General features: G+C 45.1%; 3 protein-coding genes across 3 annotated transcripts; 2 read left to right on the top strand and 1 right to left on the bottom strand.

Moving 5' to 3' along the window:
* Positions 1-23: 23 nt before the first annotated feature.
* Positions 24-1275, top strand: erh (ERH mRNA splicing and mitosis factor). Its single transcript, XM_077620870.1, has 4 exons — positions 24-163; positions 693-780; positions 926-1046; positions 1130-1275. Exons 1-4 carry the CDS (start codon positions 161-163, stop codon positions 1230-1232), a joined length of 315 nt encoding a protein of 104 aa, XP_077476996.1. The 5' UTR covers positions 24-160; the 3' UTR covers positions 1233-1275.
* A 2-nt stretch (positions 1276-1277) lies between these two features.
* LOC144089739 (BRD4-interacting chromatin-remodeling complex-associated protein) lies at positions 1278-13509 on the top strand. The gene is made up of 15 exons (XM_077620868.1): positions 1278-2893; positions 3283-3499; positions 4526-4571; positions 4714-4756; positions 4843-4908; positions 5014-5175; positions 5819-6940; positions 7531-7653; positions 8114-8582; positions 9240-9352; positions 9418-9476; positions 10340-10488; positions 10567-10661; positions 10745-10847; positions 10934-13509. Coding segments are annotated over exons 2-15 (3042 nt in total). The 5' UTR covers positions 1278-2893; positions 3283-3498; the 3' UTR covers positions 11425-13509.
* On the bottom strand, positions 13505-20678 carry exd2 (exonuclease 3'-5' domain containing 2). Its single transcript, XM_077620869.1, has 9 exons — positions 20490-20678; positions 19345-19709; positions 18020-18270; positions 17821-17947; positions 16737-17038; positions 16560-16666; positions 15336-15471; positions 14882-15250; positions 13505-14289 (listed from the first exon to the last, which is right to left on the bottom strand). Exons 2-9 carry the CDS (start codon positions 19696-19698, stop codon positions 14073-14075), a joined length of 1863 nt encoding a protein of 620 aa, XP_077476995.1. The 5' UTR covers positions 19699-19709; positions 20490-20678; the 3' UTR covers positions 13505-14072.
* Between the last annotated feature and the right edge of the window lie 138 nt (positions 20679-20816).

Below are 20816 nucleotides of genomic sequence, written 5' to 3'. Positions count from 1 at the left end.
TGGAAAATAGCGTATTTAAACAAAATCCAATTCGGTTATGACGTGTCTTGTCATCTGTACTTCCGGTTCAGAGGTCAACTCGCCTGTGTAGCAAGCGCTGAAAACGCGACGAAGATTTGAAAAAACCTTAACCAAACCGAGCCCAAATATCATTTACACCATGGTATGTGGTCTCCTCGTTTGAGGGGCCTTCTTAAAGTGTTATTTACGAACATATTTTCCTAAAATATTACCTGGTTGTGTATTTTGTGTGTGTATGCTAAAAGTTAGCATAAACACGGGCACGCGAGCGGAGACATTCGCGAATTTACGAGACGACGCTCGGATTAAATTGCGTATTTCAATTATTATGTAAATATATATGTATTTAAATTTGCTTCCTTGGAGAAATGCCTGAAAGTTGTTGATATTTCTAATACATATGGCTTTCATTTTCTATATCGGGTAACGACGAAAAAAAATCAAGGAATTTTCATCTTTTTTTTATTATAAAGCGAGTCCATTGTCAATTAGGTCGTATTTGTTTGTTTAATTTTACATTTGAGGTGAAGAAAAGACACCCAAAAACCCAGTTAGTTTTATATATATATTTAAAAAAAATTAAATTAGTAATGCCCCCTTTGAACCCTAACAAATATTCTGCCTGTATAGAACATTTGGCTGTAAAACTAATTATTTTATTGTGTCTACAGTCTCACACTATCCTGCTGGTGCAACCCACCAAGAGACCCGAGGGAAGAACGTACGCAGACTACGAGTCCGTCAACGAGTGTATGGAAGGTAAAATCGCTGTTATGTGACAAACATTTCAAAATTGCGCTTTCAATCTTCAATTTTCACCATTAAAAAAAAACATCGGTCGCGTGAAAACTGCAACCACAACGTGCGGTAACTAGTCATTGTGCGTGTCGGTCAAATACGTGAGGTGTGTGCAAGATGTACGAAGAACACCTGAAAAGGATGAACCCCAACAGTCCGTCCATCACTTATGACATCAGCCAACTATTTGACTTCATCGATGACCTGGCGGACCTCAGCTGTCTGGTGTAAGCACAACCATCTTTCAATAACATTTTTTTCATTATTTTGGATCATTTTCTATGCATAAATCAATTCTTTTCTGATTCAGGTACCGCGCCGACACGCAGACGTACCAACCCAACAACAAGGATTGGATCAAGGAGAAGATCTACGTCCTCCTGCGCCGTCAGGCTCAGCAGGCCGCAAACTGAATCCTTTTATTCTTCTTTGTGTGTTTTTTTCCCCGCTTTGTTGAAGGAAGGCGTGTTTTGTATTTTAAGGGTTGCATTCATGAATAAAACAGTTCTTTTACATTACCACAAATAATTTGTCATACGTTTGTAAGGTATGAAATGACAAAAAGATCTCAATTCCTCAGAAGGTTTGTTTGTATAAGATTTAAATCATCCACAGGAATTTAGAATTTTGAGTTTTTGATCTTACACAAGGAAATGTAAGCAAATGAGTTGTCATTTTGGAGCAAAAATTGGAATTTTACATAACAGCAGCAATAATTTATTAGGGTTGCAAGAACAAGATTAAAAGTGCTAATTTCACAAAAATGCATTTGGGATTTTTAGGAAAACGAAGAGGTTATAGTAAATGATTTTTTAGAGCAATGTCTAGTACAATTTGCAAATGTCAAAATTCTAACGGTGAAATACAAAGTTTGCTTGAAAAAAGTAATGTACTAGATATCTAAAGCTAACACCATTAATTGACAACTATTGATTGATTATTAGGGTAAGTAGCAATTAGTCAATTGATCCATCATGTTTAGATGTTGATGTTTTTGCCTCATAATTGTAAAAATTCTGTTTCTTTTTTGTTGTTATGGATTTGTTTTTAAATTATAAACCAAAAAGGCATGGGGCAACATTATATGTTGTCTATTTTTAGTAGCGTATTTTTTGGATCATAAGTAGTACCTGAGTATAAGTTGCACTAGGCAAAGAATGCACAATGAAAGTTTAAAAAAAATACAAAATACTCGGAGTGAGTATAAGTTGCATTTTTGGGGGGGCGGGGGCAGCTTTTTATCAGAATCCAATAACAAACATTTTACCTTAAAGCAATACCAACACTGATTTTTAATTGGGTTTTTTAATTTTAATTGACTATGTATATACATTTCTTCCAGCTAAAATTTTAAACTGACTTCTCATAGCTAACACATATTTAACTGATATAGGAAATGTATTGACGTTTTCATAACCTGAATCTTTTTTGTATCTTGAGGCACTCATTTCCATCTCAAAAGGTTTGATCGCCTGAAAAATTTGTAAGTAGAGGTATGACTGTTTCTACATTTTGTCCAGCTAAAATTTTAAACTGACTTCTCATAGCTAACACATTTAACTGATATAGGAAATGTCTTGACGTTTTCATAACCTGAATCTTTTTTGTATCTTGAGGCACTCATTTCCATCTCAAAAGGTTTGATCACCTGAAAAATTTGTAAGTAGAGGTATGACTGTTTCTACATTTTGTCCAGCTACATTCTCAAAGTGACTTGTCCTAGCTAACACCTACTTGAAATTTCTCCTTTTATTTCATATTCTGGGAGCCCAAAGTTGTCATGGAGCTATCGGGGCAAAGCGCTCTTCCAGCATCATTCAAATGAGGGCACCCACAAGTCTGCGACGGCCCCCCCTTCCCCTTCTCTCTCTCTTTCTCTCTGCCCCCCACCACCCCCATTCTCTCCCTACACCTTTGTGTCGTGCGATCGACTCTTGCCGTCTGCCTCTCGCACCCACCCACCCACCGGCCCCTCCGCATCCCCCTCCTCCCCCCGTTTAGCATCTGAAAGAAGCCGAGCGAGAATCGATGGCGCAGAGGCCTGCTTGACAGGACAATAAAGCACAAAGAAGGGGTGAGTCTTCTCTTTTTTTTTCTCCCCTTCCCATCTTCACCCGCTTCTTCTCCATTCGAAGACGTGCGCCAGCGTCCGGCCGCTCGGCGGGGACCGCCACGCTTCCACGCGACGCATCTTTTGTCAGCATCCCCCCACCCCCCACCCCCTTCTCTCGCATCCCAAAACAATCCGGCAGCCCTAAAAAAAAAATAACACCGTCATCAAACCACGTTTCACCTGTAAACATCGCCGTCGTTAGCTTTAAACGAGGCCCGTTACGGGTAAAAAGGGGGGGGGGGTGATGCCCTAATGCGGCTGTCGGTGGGGTAAACAAGCACCCCCCGTCCTCATTTTTTTTCTTTTCTTTTTTAAACAGGGCGCTTCACTGAACTATGTTCTATTTCCAGAGCCCCGGCAGCAGACATGCTCCAGCGGCCGGCGTCCCCCCGCAGCCGTCGTTGCCTCCTCCCGGGCCAGGAGCGCCCCTCGTCCCCCGGCGGCACCCCCTCGCGCACCTTCGCCAGACAGCGACTCCCCCAGACGACCGAGCCGGGCCAGAACTCCCCATGAGGCGGCCACCAGCACTCGCGCCAACCGCTCTGTATGGAGCCTCTCGTCAGTGAAGTAGGTGAATCGATGCAAGGTGGCGCCGTTGAGACCTCCCGGCGCTCCAAACAACAAATCCCTGGGGACCCCCCACCCCACCTAGGCACACTGCCAAAATGAGTATTTTCTGCATGTGTAAATGCTCCAAAAATATTGAATTTTCACGACTATGAGGCGCACTTAAAAGTCTTAAATTTTCTCCAAAATAGACAGGGCGCCTTATAATCCAGAGTGCTTTATATATGGAAAAATAAAATAAAATGTGTCATTCATTGAGGGTGCGCCTTATAGTTGTGAAAATACGGTAAGTAAACAATGCGTAAAGCTATTGGCAGACAATATGTATTAAAATATAGAATAAAATTCCATCCATAGTATAAAAACTAATATAAATATAATACATTTACACACTTTAAATGACACAAATATATGTTGGACTTTTTTTTAATGGGCAATTTTTGCCGTATTGACTATTTTTTGCTTTTTGATTATGGATCCTTTTATCATTTTAACTTCCATCGCAAAACATTAAAAAACATGATTCCGATCATCTGAAATTGACGTGATTGGGCCCAATTTCCGATAAATTCTGATCGGGGACATCTCTAATTATTCTATGTATATTTAATGATTCATCATTATTATTATTATTATTTTTTTAAATGATGACAAATGAATCAAATTAAATTGAATAAAAACTGCAATACACTGGATTTCGTCTGAACAAAAATGAATAGTTTTTAATATTTTAACCATAACTATAAAGCTTTTTGTTTGAATTTCTAATTATAGAATTTTAAGTCAATATATAATAATACCATCAGTAGCAAAATATTAATTCACACAAAAATATATATACAATATTTTTTAAAATACACCATTTAGAAGGCCCATATTTGTCTCACTACGTTGAATCTGAATATTGAGTTGTCTTTCAAAATAGGTTACACAAGTTAACCAAAAATGATTTATTTATTTTATGAAAATACAAATATGACATTTTGGCTGAACTGTTGTTTAAACGGAATTATTTAACTCTCACAGTGGACATGGAGGATGAAGACGGGACTTGTCTTCTTGATGTTTTATGGTGAGTCTAGGGATTAAAGATGGAAATTAGCCCTCACCTACTGTCTTTTTACATATACGTATACATATATTTGTTCATTAATATGTGCTTTCCCTTATTAAATAAATCAAACTGGCGCAATTTTCTCCTTGGTATATTTTAGTGACCCCCAAGCCTTGAACGACTTCCTTCATGGGACCGCTGAGGTAAATAAAATTTAAAAAAAACTCACCCTCTGCTAAATGACTTCCTCCAAATGTACCTTAAAATCTTCTTGTTTTTCCATCTCCAGCTTCAGACCGAAGACCTGCTCATCAGCACCTCCTCTGGGGCGCCGTCTCTCTTTGCGGACACCCCGGTGAGCGAATCCTAGGGGGAAAAGGATATCGAATTATGTGGGTCACCCGAACCTGAGTTCAGTACTGAACGCGAGGACTTCCCGTTTCTCTTACCTGGCTTCCAGAGTCCCGTCTCGCTGCTCGGAGATGGCGACTGCTCCCCGAGTACGCCTCCGCCCGGCTGTGTGGACCTCTCCTTCCTGGAGGAGGTGCTCCTCTCGTCGCCCGAGGGTGCGGACGACTCCGGGCGGTCCCCGGTCGAGCCCGAATGTCAGCCGAAGGAGGAGGTGAGATGGAAAATCCACATCTGTAAAATAAAATTAAAAAAAAAAAACAGATGGCGGTTCGGTGGATGAGTGGTTAGCGCGTCAGCCTCACAGTTCTCGGGTTCTGGGTTCAAATCCAGGTCGGCCGCACCTGTGTGGAGTTTGCATGTTCTCCCCGGGCCTGTGTGGGTTTTCTCCGGGTACTCCGGTTTCCTCCCACATTCCAAAAAACATGGATGCTAGGCTATTTGAATGCTAAATTGTCCCTACGTATATGTGTTAGTGTAAATGGTTGTCCTTGTGCCTTGCGATTGGCTGGCCACAAATTCAGGGTGTCCACTGCCTATTGCCACAAGTCAGCTGGGATAGGCTCCAGCACCCCCCGCGACCCTAGTGAGGACAAAGCGGTTCAGAAAATGAATGAATCAATTCAATTTGTGGCTGACCAATCGCAGAGCACAAAGAGACGGACAACCAATCATATCTAGGGGCAATTTAGACCGATTAACTACGTATTTACTCGCATATAAGCCGCACTCTGCATCTAAGTCGCTCCCTTAAAATGGCCTTAAAATCGTTGAATTTTACAATTTCTCGCGTATAAGCCGCCCCCTGATTCAAAAATACAGATGAAAAGCATTAAAGTTTGCTCACGGTTTTCCAGGTTGAGGCCAAGGAGGAAGTGACCTGCTGCGATATCCTGCAGCAGAGCCTGAAGGAGGCCGACATCACTGAGCAGACCGTCACCCAATCGGGGGAGTCCGTTTATCCACCTGTTCCCACGCCGCCGCCGCCGTTCGCAGCCAAGGCTGTGGCCGCCGCGTTACCCCGAGACACTCAAGCGGCGGTGGAGCCCCCGCAGCCTTCCCTATTGGCCGTGGGTCCGGGGTGCCCCTCTCTAAAGCCGGCCCCTCCTCCTCAGCTGATGGGGCTCCTTCCCGGGAACGTTTTCCCGGCCCCTTCGCCGGAGAGCTCCTTGGTCCAGGGCTCCGGGATGATCCTCCACAAAGCCGTGACCGCCCGGCCCCTGGTGGGCCCGGCCCCGGGTTTCGTCCTGCAGCGGGCGCCCCTCCCGATCCAGCCCAAGCTATCCATTAGCATCCAGCCCAGGCTGGTCCAAATCAGCCCCAAGCCGGCGGGGCAAAACCCGGGGGCCAGTCTGGCGCTGGTTCCCGGGACCGCTTCGCCGAGCGTTCTTCTTTCCCAGAAGCCTTCGGTCCCGGCGGCCCCCGAGCGGCTCCCTAAACCCATGGGCCTGCAGCTCCTCAACCAGGGGGGCTCCTTCACGCTCCAGCCTCAGGGACTCTTTGGAGGCCAGAGCCAGTTCCTGCTCCCGGGCCAGACCCTGTTGACCGCCCCCGCGCGAGCCACCCCCTTCGGCGGGCAGATCGTGGACGGCTCGCAGATCCTCGCCGTGCCCCAGAGACAGCTCAACTTCGGTCCCGTGTTCACCGCCACGGGGCAGCTGGCCCTGGGACGGGCCGCCATCTTGTCGCCCGCCGTCTTCCAGATGCCGGCGCAGCTCGCCGGGAGCTACGCCAACGCCGGACGGGGGGGCCTGATCCGGGGAGCGGCCCTGGGAAACCAAATCACCTTGATCGACGGCTCCGGGGTGCTCCCCTCGGACTTGGCCTCCATATCCATCGTCAACGCCCGTGCGGTGGCGCGGCGCCTGCCTTCCGCGGCCCAACCCACGCAGCCGGGCGCCACCGACGCCAAGACTGCGCCGGCGCCGGCGCTCCCACCCGAAGACGAGAAGACCTCCGAGGAAAGCGTCCTTCAACAGGTGATGCACTAGACCTGCGGGAGGTGGGGTTTTAATATTTGCAAGGTATTCCCATGCGTGGTTAACTTCCTGGGGCGCTTGTGAGCAATGTTCCCTCTAATTTGTTGTTTGTCTGGGCAGAAAGACAACCTCCCTGAGCACACTGAGTACCGGTGTGAGCAACATCATCATTGCTCGCTATGGGCACACACCAGTATCACTCCTGCCATAAGCAGGTGCATGTCTACTACACATAAATGATTTAGTAATAATAAAATGTAATGATTAATATCTATGAATGGGCGGCCCGGCGGATGAGTGGTTTGCGCGTCGGCCTCACAGCTAAAAAAAATTAAAAAATTGGGATTTTATTTTGTGCGCTCCATATGATTTGCTGTGCGCAGAGAAGACGAGAGTAGTGCGCAATTGCACATTGCGCGCAGCTTAGAGGGAACATTGCTTGTGAGGGGAAAAAAAGTCAACAAAATGTCAACAAAAACTCAACATGGTGACAAGAAGCAAATGAAAAATTCTCTAATAAGTGAATTACAGTGGGATATACATTTTTGGGTATATTTTTTACTTACTCATATTTCTTGTTACATGAGCAGGTGTCGGTGCAAAACGTGGCCCCCTCGCCGCCCCCGACGGAGCCGGCGCCAGCCCCCGATGCGCCTCCAGACGTCGAGGATGCGTGCCAGTCCCTGAGTGGGAACCACGACTTTATGCAACAGGTCAGCCTAGCAAAAAAAAGTACAATTTCACTTTTCATATTTGAGAATTTCATTGACTTTGAATGCGCAACAACAAACTGGATTCCCCAAAAGTTGGGACATAATAAAATAAAAAAATATATATATTAATATAATGCATAAAATGGAATGCAACAATGTGGAAGTGCCAAATGTAGATTTTTTTTTTCAGAAAAAAAATTCTACAAAAATAAGGTCAAAGTATGTTTTCAGCAGTTTGTTATTTGCGAAATTGACATTTTTTGTATTTTTTTGCTACCTGGCTCCACTTTCGCAGATTTGTTGACACCATGAAATGTAAAAATTTTCCCCCAAATACTAAACTCCCTCAGTTTAAATGTTTGCATCTGTCAAAAATATTCCATTCAAAATGAGCACTTTCCCATTATTGCATTCACTTCTTCACAATTGCTTTAACATGAGATATTTGTTTGTACCCCAGCAAGAACTGGTTTCTCCCGTCCCCCCTGACCTGTTAGCAAGCATGACACCGGCGCTCCTGGCGGATTCGCTAACCCCGCCTCTGGACAACGAGCAAGAGAGCCAACCATTCAGCACGGCGTCAGAACCGCGTACCGACGCCTCGCCGTTCCCCTCAGAGTCGGAGAACCCGTCCCTCTTGAGCTCCTCCCCTTCGATCAACGACTCCGCCCATAACCCCGATCCGACACCACTCACCGCGTTCGAAGACTCTCCCCAACCACCGGGGGTTCCCCCACGGTTTCAGAACTCAATCGTCGACAGCGGATGGACGCCGGCCTCGCCGTCTTCCCCGGCCCCGCCCTCTTCGCCGTCCCCTTCGCCGTCCTCCGAGCGTACGCCCGTCCCCGGCATCGCAGTGCCTCAACAGTGGCCGGACCTCTCAGCCGATGTTGCGGTGGATGCCCCCGTCCAAATGCACACACAAAATAGTGAGTTTTCCCCCAAAATACACACCCACTAGGACCTATCGTCACGGGCTCACAGTTCTGGGGCCGAGGGTTCGATCCCTCACTGTATGGAGTTTGCGTGTTCTCCACGGGCTCCCGTGGGTTTTCTCCGGGAACTCCGGTTTTCCTCCCACATCACAAAAAAACATGCTAGGCTAGCTGGTTGAACACTCCAGATTAACCCCTAAATATGATTGGTTGTCAGTTTCCTCGTGGCCTGCGATTGGCTGGCTATCCCTTCAGGGTTCCTGATGTTGGCTGGGCTTGCGTGGGTTTTCTCCAAGTACTCCAGTTTCCTCCCTCACCCATAAAATCATGCTAGGCTAGCTGCTTAAACACTATAAATTGCCCCTAGCTATGATTGGTTGTCAGTTTCCTCGTTCCCTACGATTGGCTGGCCACTGATTCAGAGTTCCCGATGTTGGCTGGGCTTGGCTCCAGCACCCTCCGCCTGAGGATAATCGGTACAGAAAATTAATGAACAATTGTACGATTTAGTTTTGCATAATTTTAAAAATTATATCTAACCTAACTTGAAAATGGGACATTAAGTCCAAAACAAATCAGAATATTACTGCTTTCCCAATAATGAGCATCCAAAAATATCCACAAATTCAAAATATGACCATCTCACCTCAGCACCGACAACTGCCTTGGCCGTCGAGAGCGACGTCCCGACCGCCGACATCCGCTCGCCTTCACCCGCCAAGCGCCAGTGGCACGGGGGAGACCTGGCGCCAAGAAACCAGCAGGTGAGTAAAGCAAAACAGCCCGACATAATATACCCCCTGTAAATAATCCCTTTTCTGTCATCCAGCCGCCAGGACCGGAGCTGAAACCTGCGGAAATCCTAACTCCAGCGATGCGACGCCACGGGTGAGACAGTCTTACCGGATGGCCTGAAAATAATGCAACGTACCGTATTTTCTCACATAGACGCCGTATTTGTGGCAAAAAAAATGGTGACTGAATCAAGGGTATACAGCTTAAATGCGCACAAATTAGACTTGACGTGCATGAGAATGCAAGATGACAAAGACAAATTGTCATAACGCAAGACAATACGGTCCTTCATTTCAAAAGAGTAAAGATAAATAGATACAACGCTAAACAAAATTTATTTTGACGTCTATGAATGAAATTCAAGGAAGAAAACTATCCGTATCTTGCATAAAACATGAAAAAAAAACCTCACTTCTGGTTGTACTGCTCACATGACTTCCTTTTTAAATTTGTCCACGTGCGATGATTTTTCTTAAGATTTTCCCTTCAAAGTAACACATTTGTACTCCCTATTAAACCCATGAACATGGAGGTAAAAATTGTGAATCAGGGGGCGGCTTATACGCGAGAAATTGCAAAATTCAACAATTTTAGGCAATTTTAAGGGTACAGCTTATATGCGAGAAATAGTAAAATTCTACCATTAAGGCAATTTTAAGGGTACGGCTTATACGTGAGAAATTGTAAAATTCTACAAATTTAAGGCAATATTAATGGTACGGCTTATTCGCGAGAAATTGTAAAATTCTACGATTTTATGGCAATTTTAAGGGTGCGACGGCAGAATCGGCTTATATGTGAGTAAATACGGTAAGTCTAATTTTTGCGCATGTAAGCCGTAACCTCGACTCAGTCATCAATTTTAAGGGTACGGCTTATATGCGAGAAAATGCGGTATCTGTATAAACAATGGGTTGCTCCTTTAAGTTCGATTCCCTACCTCGGCTGTTGCTCAGGTTCCAACAGATGCTTTGCTCGGACCACCTGGCCCTCCAGAACCCGCACGCCGGCCCGGCCTTCTGCACGCTGACCCAGGCCGCCCGCCGCCTGTTGCCGTATCACGTCTGCGCAGGAAACACGCCCTCTCAGGAGGACTTAGCTTTAGGTGGGTTGACCCATTGGTTCTATCATTTCCTAGACCTGTTTTTTACACCCAATGTGTTTTTGGGGGTTCTTCCCGCAGTGGATCAAGAGTTTGACGTGGTTTCCAGGTTCCTCTTGAAGCGCAGCAAGGACATGGTGAATAAATATAGGCAGCTACTCGTCAGGGAAACATGGGTAAGGCAAAAACCAAAAACACGATGAGTCCTTGTTAGCATGTGTCCAGGTTTTTAATGAAATTTAAAAAAATGTTACCACAGCAGGAGAGTCCGTCCGCCGAGATGGTGATGCTGGAACGTCTCTTCCTACAGGCCGAGCGCTCTTCCTTTGGGGAGGATCGACGGCGGGCCCAAGGGGACCCAGGTTGGGAACCAAATTCGGATTCAGACCCACGACAAGAGGTCCAAGACTGATCCTGTTTTGCTAAAACCCCCAATTTGGCATTTCAGAGTCTTTCCTGAAGTCCCTGAGCTCGCCGGCGTCCGTCCCCGCGCCTCGGCCGGCGGACCCGGCCTGGAGCGGACTGTCGGACCGTCCCCCTGGACTCAAGACCTACCGCTCCAGCTCGCGGGGGGCCCTCCGGCTCACCATCAAGCAGGAACGCGGCTCGCGCAAGGTGGTGCGCACTTCCCTCGGCGGGGACCTCGCCGTCAAGCGGGACCGGGCTGGACGGCCGTCCAACGGAGCTTCACGCCCCGAGGACGGCGTCCACGACGCCGTGGAGAGGAAGCTCCTCCCCGAGGCGCCCCAGCGGGACGCCCCGGGGGTTAAATGCCTAAAGCTGGACGTGGCGGCGTCTCCGGGGCAACCGGAAGACAGCGTGCTCAGCCAACACCTTCAGAGCGCCATCGACAGCATCCTGGAGCTGCGGCGCCTCCAGGGGGGGTCGGCGGGTCCGCTGCCGAAAGCCCAGGACCAGTCAGTCACCAGCACCTTGTGAGGGAAGTACTGCTTTTTCATTTGCCACCCGAGCCAACCAAAACCTGGACTCGACAAGATGAGGTAGGACGACCAGGAATTAGCACTATTGGCCGGTAGATACGACACTTGGGTTTACTGCTTTTTGTGGTTGAAACCAAGTTTTTTTTCAATAGCGATGCTATAATTTTCATAGTACAGGATGTTCAAAAAATTTTTGGACCAATTTCGTAGGTCAATAATTTTGAGAATTTTCGTTAAAATGATCTCAAGTTTCTGTGTGTAATGTTTGCAATTTCTATCGCAAAATACCTTTTCTTTTGAAGGGAATGGCAATTCTTAACCTGAAAAGATAGAATTGCCAAACGTTACACACAAAAACTTGAAACATTTCTACACAAGCTGTGAAAATATGAGGTCATTCCAACGAAAAATGACAAAATTATTGGCCTTCAAAATGGGGTCAAACATTTTGGAACTCCCTGTATTTCCATTTTATTTATTTTTTTAAACTCAATTCTTTCCCAGCAGTGCCACGCTTCCAGGGTATTTATTTTAATAACACGTGCCAATGTAACTCCAAAGAACTCCGCCCCTCCGCCCGCAAAAACACCAGCAAGTCTCTGGTCCTCTCCGAAAACCCGAACCACTACTAAACGTAGCTCAAGCTGTGAAAAACAAAGTTCCAAGTCTTCTGTCCTGGAGAAAGAAACGAGAGTTTTGGATGATATCTTTTTTTTAAAGCAATAATGGATCTGGATCTCCGACTAACGAACTTTTCAAGGAACCTAGACCAAGTAACATGCATATCCTTGTACATTTGGACCAAAAAAAAAATGGACTCGACGCTTAAGTCCGATTAAAAGATGTGGGATCTGTAAAACCTGATAGGGGAAAAAAACCCAACAACTTCAAGCCACCTTTGACATCTGATCTGAAAGAATTTAGGACAAGTCTCCACGTCTAAGCAACTTTAAAGACAAAAACTGGAAGATTTGAGACTGGTTTAGCAATTGACTGGAAACGAAAGAGTTACCAGTTCCACAGAACTGATTCGGGATCTGCAAAAACCACTTCCCTGAGACTTTGACCAACTAACCATTCGATTTGAACCCAACAACTGAAGTCAAGAAACCCCCAAAAATCTTGCAATTGTATTTATTTAGAGTACAAAAGGTGTAAACCTTGGACTACACTGAATCTCTAAGAGGATTTTAGTTCATCAGGACTTGAGTCCAGATGATTATACTGGCATAAAACCCTGTGAGAGTCCCTGAGACCTGATGCAAGTCTTTGCGGGTCTGCGGTCTACATTGCGGTCCAAGATTTAGGCCTTTGTTTTTTGAAAAGTGGGCCTCACTTCCTGCTAGTACTTTGTGGAAGACTTCACCAACCAAGCTCAAGTTCTCAGAACAAAAACCTTCTCCACCACCAGGCTAGCATTTTAGCAACATTTGCTAAAAACTGCTCAACATACTGAACTCCCAAAACCAGTAAGTTAACGACTCCATACTTCTGTTCATTAACTGTAAGTTTACTGTTAACGTGACAATCTTTTACCCAAATTTCAGTGTTTGGTCTTACAAAAAAAAATATAATCAAATTATTTATTAAAAAAATGACTGAAATCCATTTTCCAAAACACTTGAGACTTGATAAGACAATTGGACGTAACCTTTCAGGACTTACTGACTCCCCACATGACTTTTTTGAATGGTCGCGGTAAGATTATGCAGTATTTTAGCACGCCAAAATTCATCCAGGTTTTTTTTGCAAGGATGCAGTAAAAAAAAATAGATGTCAGAGTGACTTTTCACTCCTCGCCAACGCCACTTTTGTCCAAAAAAATGGCGGCAGTGAAAAATGGAAGCCCCCTCGAGTGCCAATGTCCTCGAACGCGTCTTTTTCGGAAATCTTTCCAGGGACCGATTGTTCTCATGCCAAAATCTAGAGGCCTTAACCCAGCGTCGCTTGGATTGTAAACAAAAAAAAAAAAAAAAAACGGGATCGTCGGAAGCGATTCGTACCATTTTTTTTTTACTGGTTTTACAGACTATTTATGAAAACTGTGATTTTGTACAAAAGAATAAAAACCAAGTGAATGTGCCATCTTTTGTGACTGAACTTTATTCAAAATATCTCGAGTCCAATTGGAGACCAAAAAAAAAGATCATTTTCCACACCTGCAAATTTCAAGCAAAAAATCAATCCAAAATTTCACCTTGAAAAAAATTCATAAGCTTCCCAAAAAAGGTGAAATTTTGAAAAATGGAAGAAAAAAAATAAACATCAAGGGCAGGTGTGGAAGAATTCACGCCACTCCGCCAAATCTCATCTTCTAATAATTTAAAAGGATTCCAAAAAGATGACATTTTTTACAGCGGCGATGAAAAAAGGATAAAAGACGGAGCAGAAGATTTAGAATCCGATGTAAAAGCGGGTCAAAAAAAATAGCTTTTGAAAATGTTGAAATGGGATCCCGTAAAAGCTAAAATAACCGCCACATCGAAGAACCGTATTTGGGGGTGGGGGGTTTCGAATTTAATCTCCAAAAAAGTGCTCGAGGGGATTTAAAAAAAAAAAAAAAAAGTCTCGTGCGTGCCCAAGTTAAAAAAAAATAGAACAAAGTGGGCTTCCGTCATTGGAAAATGCGGAATCCTACCACCGCGTTCAGGTGAGTTGGATGGGCAGGTCTTCTCCACACTTGCGCACGATCTTCAGGTGGTTGTGGTGCACGCACCAGAACTGCGGAAGGTGTTTGGGTCGCATGGCGGACAGGAAGTGCTGCCTCCAGCGCCGTTCCAGCTCCATCAGGCCCTGCCAGCCTCGTTGGGCGTAGGCGCGGACCACCTTCAGGCCGTGAGGCACGTACGCCTCGTTTAAAATCCTGGAGATCAGAGAAAAAACATTTGAGAAAAATAAAATAATTAAATCAAAAAATAATAATAATAGAAATATGCCTGAAAACCACATTCGCTTTCCTTCGTTAAATGCCAGAATCCCGCTAAAAATAAAGATCGGGTTTGGAAAATAGATTTTTTTTTAATGTGTTAACTCATGATGGTGATGGACGTCCAATCCATTTTGACTGGGAGGGCTGAAAAGATAAGCTAGGAAGGCTAAAAGCTAACAAAAAAAAATTAAGTGTATAAAATGTATACAAACTTTCAAACATTTCATTTTTAATGAAGACAAATCCATCCAGAAAATTGCTTATTAACTCAATTGTATTCCAATACACCTTCCATTTTCAGCTAAATTGGTTTTTATATTCATTCGGGACAATATTTTATCTCACACATTAGCAAAGAGCCATATGCACCTATCCAAAGAGCCGCATGTGGCTCGCGAGCAATATTTTTTTTTGTAAATTGTGGAACAAATTAGAAAATTGACATATAAAGTACTGTTCTACTTACTAAACCAGTCACAGAACCAATTAATTTCCTTTAAAAAATATAATAATAATAATGAATTACCTGGTCTCCAAATTGGCGACCTCCTGCAGCTGATGTTCATCGGGTTCTCGTTCCGTGTCCGCGTCCAGGAAGCTACCGATGAGCGCGGCCAGCTCGCCGCGCCGCCGCGTGGGCAGCCGGTCGCCGGCGATCAGCAGGGCGCGGGCGGCCGAGCGCGCCCGCCGCCGGCCGGGGTCCTCGGTGGCCTGCGCGCCGCCCTCGCTGCCTTGCGGGGCGGCGAATTCGGCGGCTAGCTGCTGCTTGAGGAAGGCGTCTTGCACGTTGGAGGCGGCGTGGCACGTGGTGCACAGCAGGAGGATGTCGTGGGAATTGTGGTCCTTCATCTCGCTGGGGAAGTGGCGGCGGTACTCGTGGGGGACGATGTTCTTCCTGACACACACGGACGTCAAACACCGTGATTAGTACGGCAATTAGGCGAGATTCAAGTGGTTTTGTAGCATTTTAGAAACCAGACCTAATGTAGGAGTCTTCTCTCCCGCAGACCACACAGAGGTTCTCCTTGGAGGTGAGGTAGTAGTCCTCCTGGGAGTCGGGACGTCCCGACGGCTCGAAAAGAAGCCTCACCACGAAAGGATCCTCGCTGTGGAGCACTGCAACACAAATAGCGCACCCGGATGATCGCCACGTATTGATGCCAACTACGAGCACCAGGTAGGGGACAACCCAAATTGATGAGACAAATGACCAATCACACTCAAAGCTAGAGACAATTTAGCATGCAGTTAGCCTAGCGTGCATGTTTTTGGGGGTGTGGGAGGAAACCGGAGTACCCGGAGAAAACCCACGCAAGCCCCGGGAGAACAAATGACCAATCACACTTATGGCCATGGACAATTTAGCATCCAATTAGCTTAGCATGCATGTTTTGGGGACGTGGGAGGAAACTGGAGTACCCGGAGAAAACCCACACAATCCCGGGGAGAACAAATGACCAAACACTCATAGCTAGACAATTTAGCATCCAGTTAGCCTAGCATGCATGTTTTTGGGGACGTGGGAGGAAACCGGAGTACCTGGAGAAAACCCACGCAAGCCCAGAGAGAACAAACCACCAATCATACTCATGGCCATGGACAATTTAGCATCCAGTTAGCCTAGCATGCATGTTTTGGGGGTGTAGGAGGAAACTGGAGTACCCGGAGAAAATTCCATGCAAACCCAGGGAGAACAAATCACCAATTAAACTCATGGCCATGGACAATTTAGCATCCAGTTAGCCTAGCATGCATGTTTAAAGGGTTGTGGGAAGAAACTGGAGTACCCGGAGAAAACCCACGCAAGCCTGGGGAGAACAAACCACCAATTAAACTCATGGCCATGGACAATTTAGCATCCAGTTAGCCTAGCATGCATGTTTTGGGGACGTGGGAGGAAACCGGAGTACCTGGAGAAAACCCCCACAAAACAAATCACCAATTACACCAATGGCCATGGACAATTTAGCATCCAGTTAGCCTAGCGTGCATGTTTTGGGGGTGCGGGAGGGAACCGGAGTACCCAGAGAAAAGTTACGCAAGGCCAGGGAGAACATGCAAACTCCACACAGTGGGGACCAAACTGGAATCAAACCCACGACCCCATAGCTGCGAGGCCGACAGGCAAACCACTCGACCACTGTGCCGCCATAGTTTCTATTACATCACCGACATTTTTTTATTTTTTTAATGTTTTTAAATACCTCCTATTCCTTTGTCCAGGTACCACTTGGCTTTCCTCTTGTCACAGGTGCAAAGCGGCTGACCGTCGGGCGCGTGCAGGAAGCAGTTGTCGTACAAAGGAGACTTCCTGCAACGCAACCAGTGCTTAATTAAGTACACCACGACCACCCGTAAATGGGCCGCCCCGGGCGTCCCACCTGGGAGAGTAGCCCACTCCGAGGGGCTTCCTCTTTTTGTTCTTCCTGGGGTCTGGGATTTGTTGGTCTCCAGATTCCGGGCTCAACGAGGAGGGGTCCTTGAGCCGCCCGCGGAGTCGTCCGCTTCGCTCGCCGCCGGCGCCGCGACCCCTGAAGGGGACGTCCACCAGCCCCCGGCAGCGGGCCGCCAACTCGGCGTGGGAGAGCCGGTCGGCGGGAGCCGGGTCGGCTCGGGAGCCGAGGCCCAGCAGGTGATAAAAGAGGGCCACGGACACTTGGGCGTCACGGGCGGCGTACGTCATCTGAAAAGAACATTCCAGAGTCACCCGCACTTATACGGTGAGAAAGACGCTTTTTCGCGGGAAGGATTTTCAAGTCTGTCATTGGCTGCCATTGACAGAATCTGATGTCCAATCCATTTAGAGTGGGAATTATGTTCTTTTTGTAAATAGTTTAAAAAAAAAAAACAGCAGCATCAACCAAATTATGGATCATTTTAATCTTTAATTATTATTATTTTTTTAAATAAATGGATTAAAAGAACTGGATTAAAAGCCCTGAATATTCCGTTTTTTATAGATCTAAAACAATGTTTATTTGAGCTTTTTTAAAAACATATTTTTAGATTTTACAAAATGATTTTTGAACTAAAAACACAGAAAAAAATGACAATTATTGATTTAAAAGGGGGAAAATCAGCAAATTTAATATACATCTATACTCTTCATTTGAATTTGATCCTAAAACAGAAAGTCAACACTCATGATTTACTTTTCCGGGCCACACAAAATGACGCGGCGGGCCAGATTTGGCCCCCAGTCCGCTACTTTGACACCTGTGTTTTACAGTAATCTTAACTTTGACACATGTGATTTATACTGTACTTCCACCATTATTATATGCTTTAATTTTTTTAATGAGCCATATCATCAATTTCCTCCCTATCCGCAATCCCATTGGTTCCTTCGCCGCCAGCTGTGACAGCCAATGAGCTCTTAGCGAACCTTCCCCACAACTCTTCTTTCTTGTCATTTCAACAAATTCCTCAGTGTAGGTAAATAAAAATAAAAAATAAAAAAAGGACCTGCTCAGTCGTCAGTTGCTCCGCCTCCCAGTCGCTACATCGCAATTCCAGTGACTTATCGAGCGAAATATTCAGCACGTCAGCCGCCAGCGACTTCAGGCCGAGTCCGTTACTAGCCGGCATTATTCTGTAAAAAGGATGAATAGATTAATAATAAATAAATAAATAAATTCTACTGGCCCCAAACAGAGGAACTCACTTGTGTTCCACAGCAAGGAGGCGAAGGTCCACCGTGCAGGTGAGCGACAGCCCATAGTCGCACGTGAGTCGCTTGCTGTCGTCCAGGCAACCGACCCCGACCTTTAAGACGCGGGGGTCGCGCAAGACCTCCACCAAGTCCGGCGGAAGCTGCGTTTGGCGGAAGGCCGGAAGCCGTACAAGCACGCAGCGTCCGGAACAGGACGCCAGCTGAAGCAGGGAGACCGCTTGGGGGCGCTCCATCGCCGATACCTATGTAAAAAAAAATCTTTGACACTTTTGCTAACATCAAAAATTTCCAAATTGTTTCTTTGCCTTCAATATACCGTATTTTCACGACTATACGGCGCATCGTATTTTTAGTCGCAGTGTCAGTAACGAGTGCTATTTCTGTATTTGACACACACAAAGGACGCACAGTTTTTATAGACGCAACCAGGCATGGCAAAATATACACCAGCTTAAACATACGGACACACGCTAAAAACACGTTTTTAAAAAGGCAACGGAAGCCAAACTGAGTTGGGTTGTACTTTATTTAGCCATTTTACAACTTACTCACGTCATCATCACCCACAAATCCATCAAAGTCCTCATTTTCTGTGTCCGAATTGAACAATTGTCCAAATGAGTCATCGAAAACGCTAAGTTTTATACGTTCGTCCAGGCGGTCACATTCCATTCGCAAATAGTAGCTAGCTAGTAGTTAGCGTAACTATTCCGGCGCTGCCTTCCACGTTTCGTAAAGCTGTGTTGATGTTGATGTCAAAATCCATTGGGTGAATTGACAAAAGAACTCGATATCCCAGCAGTCACTGCGCAGTACTTTTTCTACGGGGAAAATAGTAGGCTGCATGCCGTAGTTGTGAGAGATGGTGTACCCTATCGACTGATTTATTTGATTTTATCGTGATAACAATTTTAGTATTGGTCCATATATAAAGCGCACTGGATTATAAGGCGCCCTGTCTATTTTGGAGAACATTTAAGACTTTTATGTGCGCCTTATAGTCGTAAAAATACGGTAAATAAAATAACTTTTTTTCACAAAATGACTACTGATGGAAATTAGCCTTTGGTTCTAATCTTAAATATTTACATATATGTTCATTAACATGGAAATGTGTATGTTCAGTAATACGCATTGTCAAATTTTTCAGATTTTTGAATTGACAGGAACTGTAAAATGGCAGATTTCTGGTTTTTAATTGAGATTTTTCAACTGTAAATTGGTCAAATAATTCACTTGTCTGACAATTCTCATGAACGAGAAAAAAATCAAAAATAATTTTTGGCTATTCCAGATCAAGTTGCAAAGAAACGTACCCATTCGCAGTCGAGTCCCAGAACCGGGACCGCCGCCAGGTCGTCCCGCATCGCCGGCCACAGCCGCGTCCATTCCTCCTGGGAGCTGACCGTCACCGGCGCCACCGCCAGCAGCTGCTCGGGCGACGGGAGGCACGCGGGGGGTGCCGCCCGGGTCTTCTCGTGCTCCTCCTCCTCCACCGCCACCTCCTCCTCCTTAGGGAGGAGGGTCCGATGGTCGGGAAGCGGCCTTTCCCTCTGGACGGAAGGCGTCCGCTTCCTTTTGGCGCCGAAGGCTCGCCACGCTAGCAGACCGCCCAAAGTGGCGCCGAAGAGCGTCGCCATGACGGCGAATAAGGGATCCCGACGAACCATCGCCGGGAGAACTTGAAAATACAAAATGTTTTCCATCAAGGTGACTATTTCTATTAAAAGGGAATATTTCCTAGAATAAATACAATTAATCTGATGATGACAAACAAGAAGGCTAATGATGGGGTGCATGTTTACACCATTTAACACAAAAAAAAATCATTATAATTCGAAAACATAGCTTTCAATCATATAAAAAAGATTTTGAATGTAAAAAAATAAGCCTTAAAAGAGGCATTTTGAACACATTAAAATTATTTTTTGTTAGATTAAAGCAAGGTGACTATTTCTATTAAAAGGGAATATTTCCTAGAATACATACAATTAATCTGCTGATGACAAACAAGAAGGCTAATGATGGGGTGCATGTTTACATCATTTAACACAAAAAAATAATAATAATAATTCGAAAACATAGCTTTCAATCCTATAAAAAGATTTTGAAAAATTGCCTTAAAAGGGGCATTTTGAACACATTAAAATTATTTTTTGTTAGATTGAAGCAATATTTTTTTGTGTTTGGTCCACATTATGGTTAAATTTGTGTAAACCATCTAGTCTGCAAAAAAGTGACTTAAAAAAGGGTTTTTGTTAAATGGCTTTTACTAATTGAATTAATTTGATCCATTCTTCAATTATTTTTGATTGACAAGAAACATTTTAATTGGAGCATTTTTTTGGGCATTGCCTAATAAACATAAAAATCTATCTCCATACACATCCCATACTCCCAACACACTAGAATTATTATTTAAAAAATGATCATCTAAATTTGCATCCAGTCATTAGCCTACCTGATTGACGTCAGGGGACTTGCAGTTGGCTGGGCTTTAAAAATGGGGAGCTACGCTGCATCTCCCTGCAAACACAATATAATACCTATCAAACAAGAGAAAATGGACATGTTGCAGCTATAATATATATGTATATATATAAATGCACCAACGTAAAGATACGCTACCGGGTGTGGGCACGCGCACAACTGTTTACCTTTTTTTCCCGTCAATCTTAACGAAGCCAGCGATTAACATCCGGGTGATATTTATACCGAAGCCTCAGGGTTCCCGACAGCTCCCCCAAGAGGTCATAAGCATGAACAACACCTAAACACAAAATACGAA

The sequence above is a fragment of the Stigmatopora argus genome, chromosome 15 (genome assembly GCF_051989625.1).
Source record: "Stigmatopora argus isolate UIUO_Sarg chromosome 15, RoL_Sarg_1.0, whole genome shotgun sequence".
Taxonomy (NCBI): domain Eukaryota; kingdom Metazoa; phylum Chordata; class Actinopteri; order Syngnathiformes; family Syngnathidae; genus Stigmatopora; species Stigmatopora argus.
The sequence above is the reverse complement of the archived record's forward strand: the minus strand, read 5'-3'. Positions and strand labels throughout refer to the sequence as shown.

Excerpts from the sequence above, each read along its gene's own strand:
- exd2 (XM_077620869.1), bottom strand. The coding sequence starts at position 19,698 with ATGGTTCGTCGGGATCCCTTATTCGCCGTCATGGCGACGCTCTTCGGC. Across the intron at positions 17,948-18,019 it reads CTCCTTGCTGTGGAACACAA|AATAATGCCGGCTAGTAACG; the intron begins GTGAGTTCCTCT and ends TCCTTTTTACAG. Across the intron at positions 15,472-16,559 it reads CCTGGACAAAGGAATAGGAG|TGCTCCACAGCGAGGATCCT; the intron begins GTATTTAAAAAC and ends TTTGTGTTGCAG.
- LOC144089739 (XM_077620868.1), top strand. Across the intron at positions 4,909-5,013 it reads CTCTCTTTGCGGACACCCCG|AGTCCCGTCTCGCTGCTCGG; the intron begins GTGAGCGAATCC and ends CCTGGCTTCCAG. Across the intron at positions 9,353-9,417 it reads TGGCGCCAAGAAACCAGCAG|CCGCCAGGACCGGAGCTGAA; the intron begins GTGAGTAAAGCA and ends TCTGTCATCCAG.
- erh (XM_077620870.1), top strand. Across the intron at positions 781-925 it reads CGTCAACGAGTGTATGGAAG|GTGTGTGCAAGATGTACGAA; the intron begins GTAAAATCGCTG and ends CAAATACGTGAG. Across the intron at positions 1,047-1,129 it reads GCGGACCTCAGCTGTCTGGT|GTACCGCGCCGACACGCAGA; the intron begins GTAAGCACAACC and ends TTTCTGATTCAG.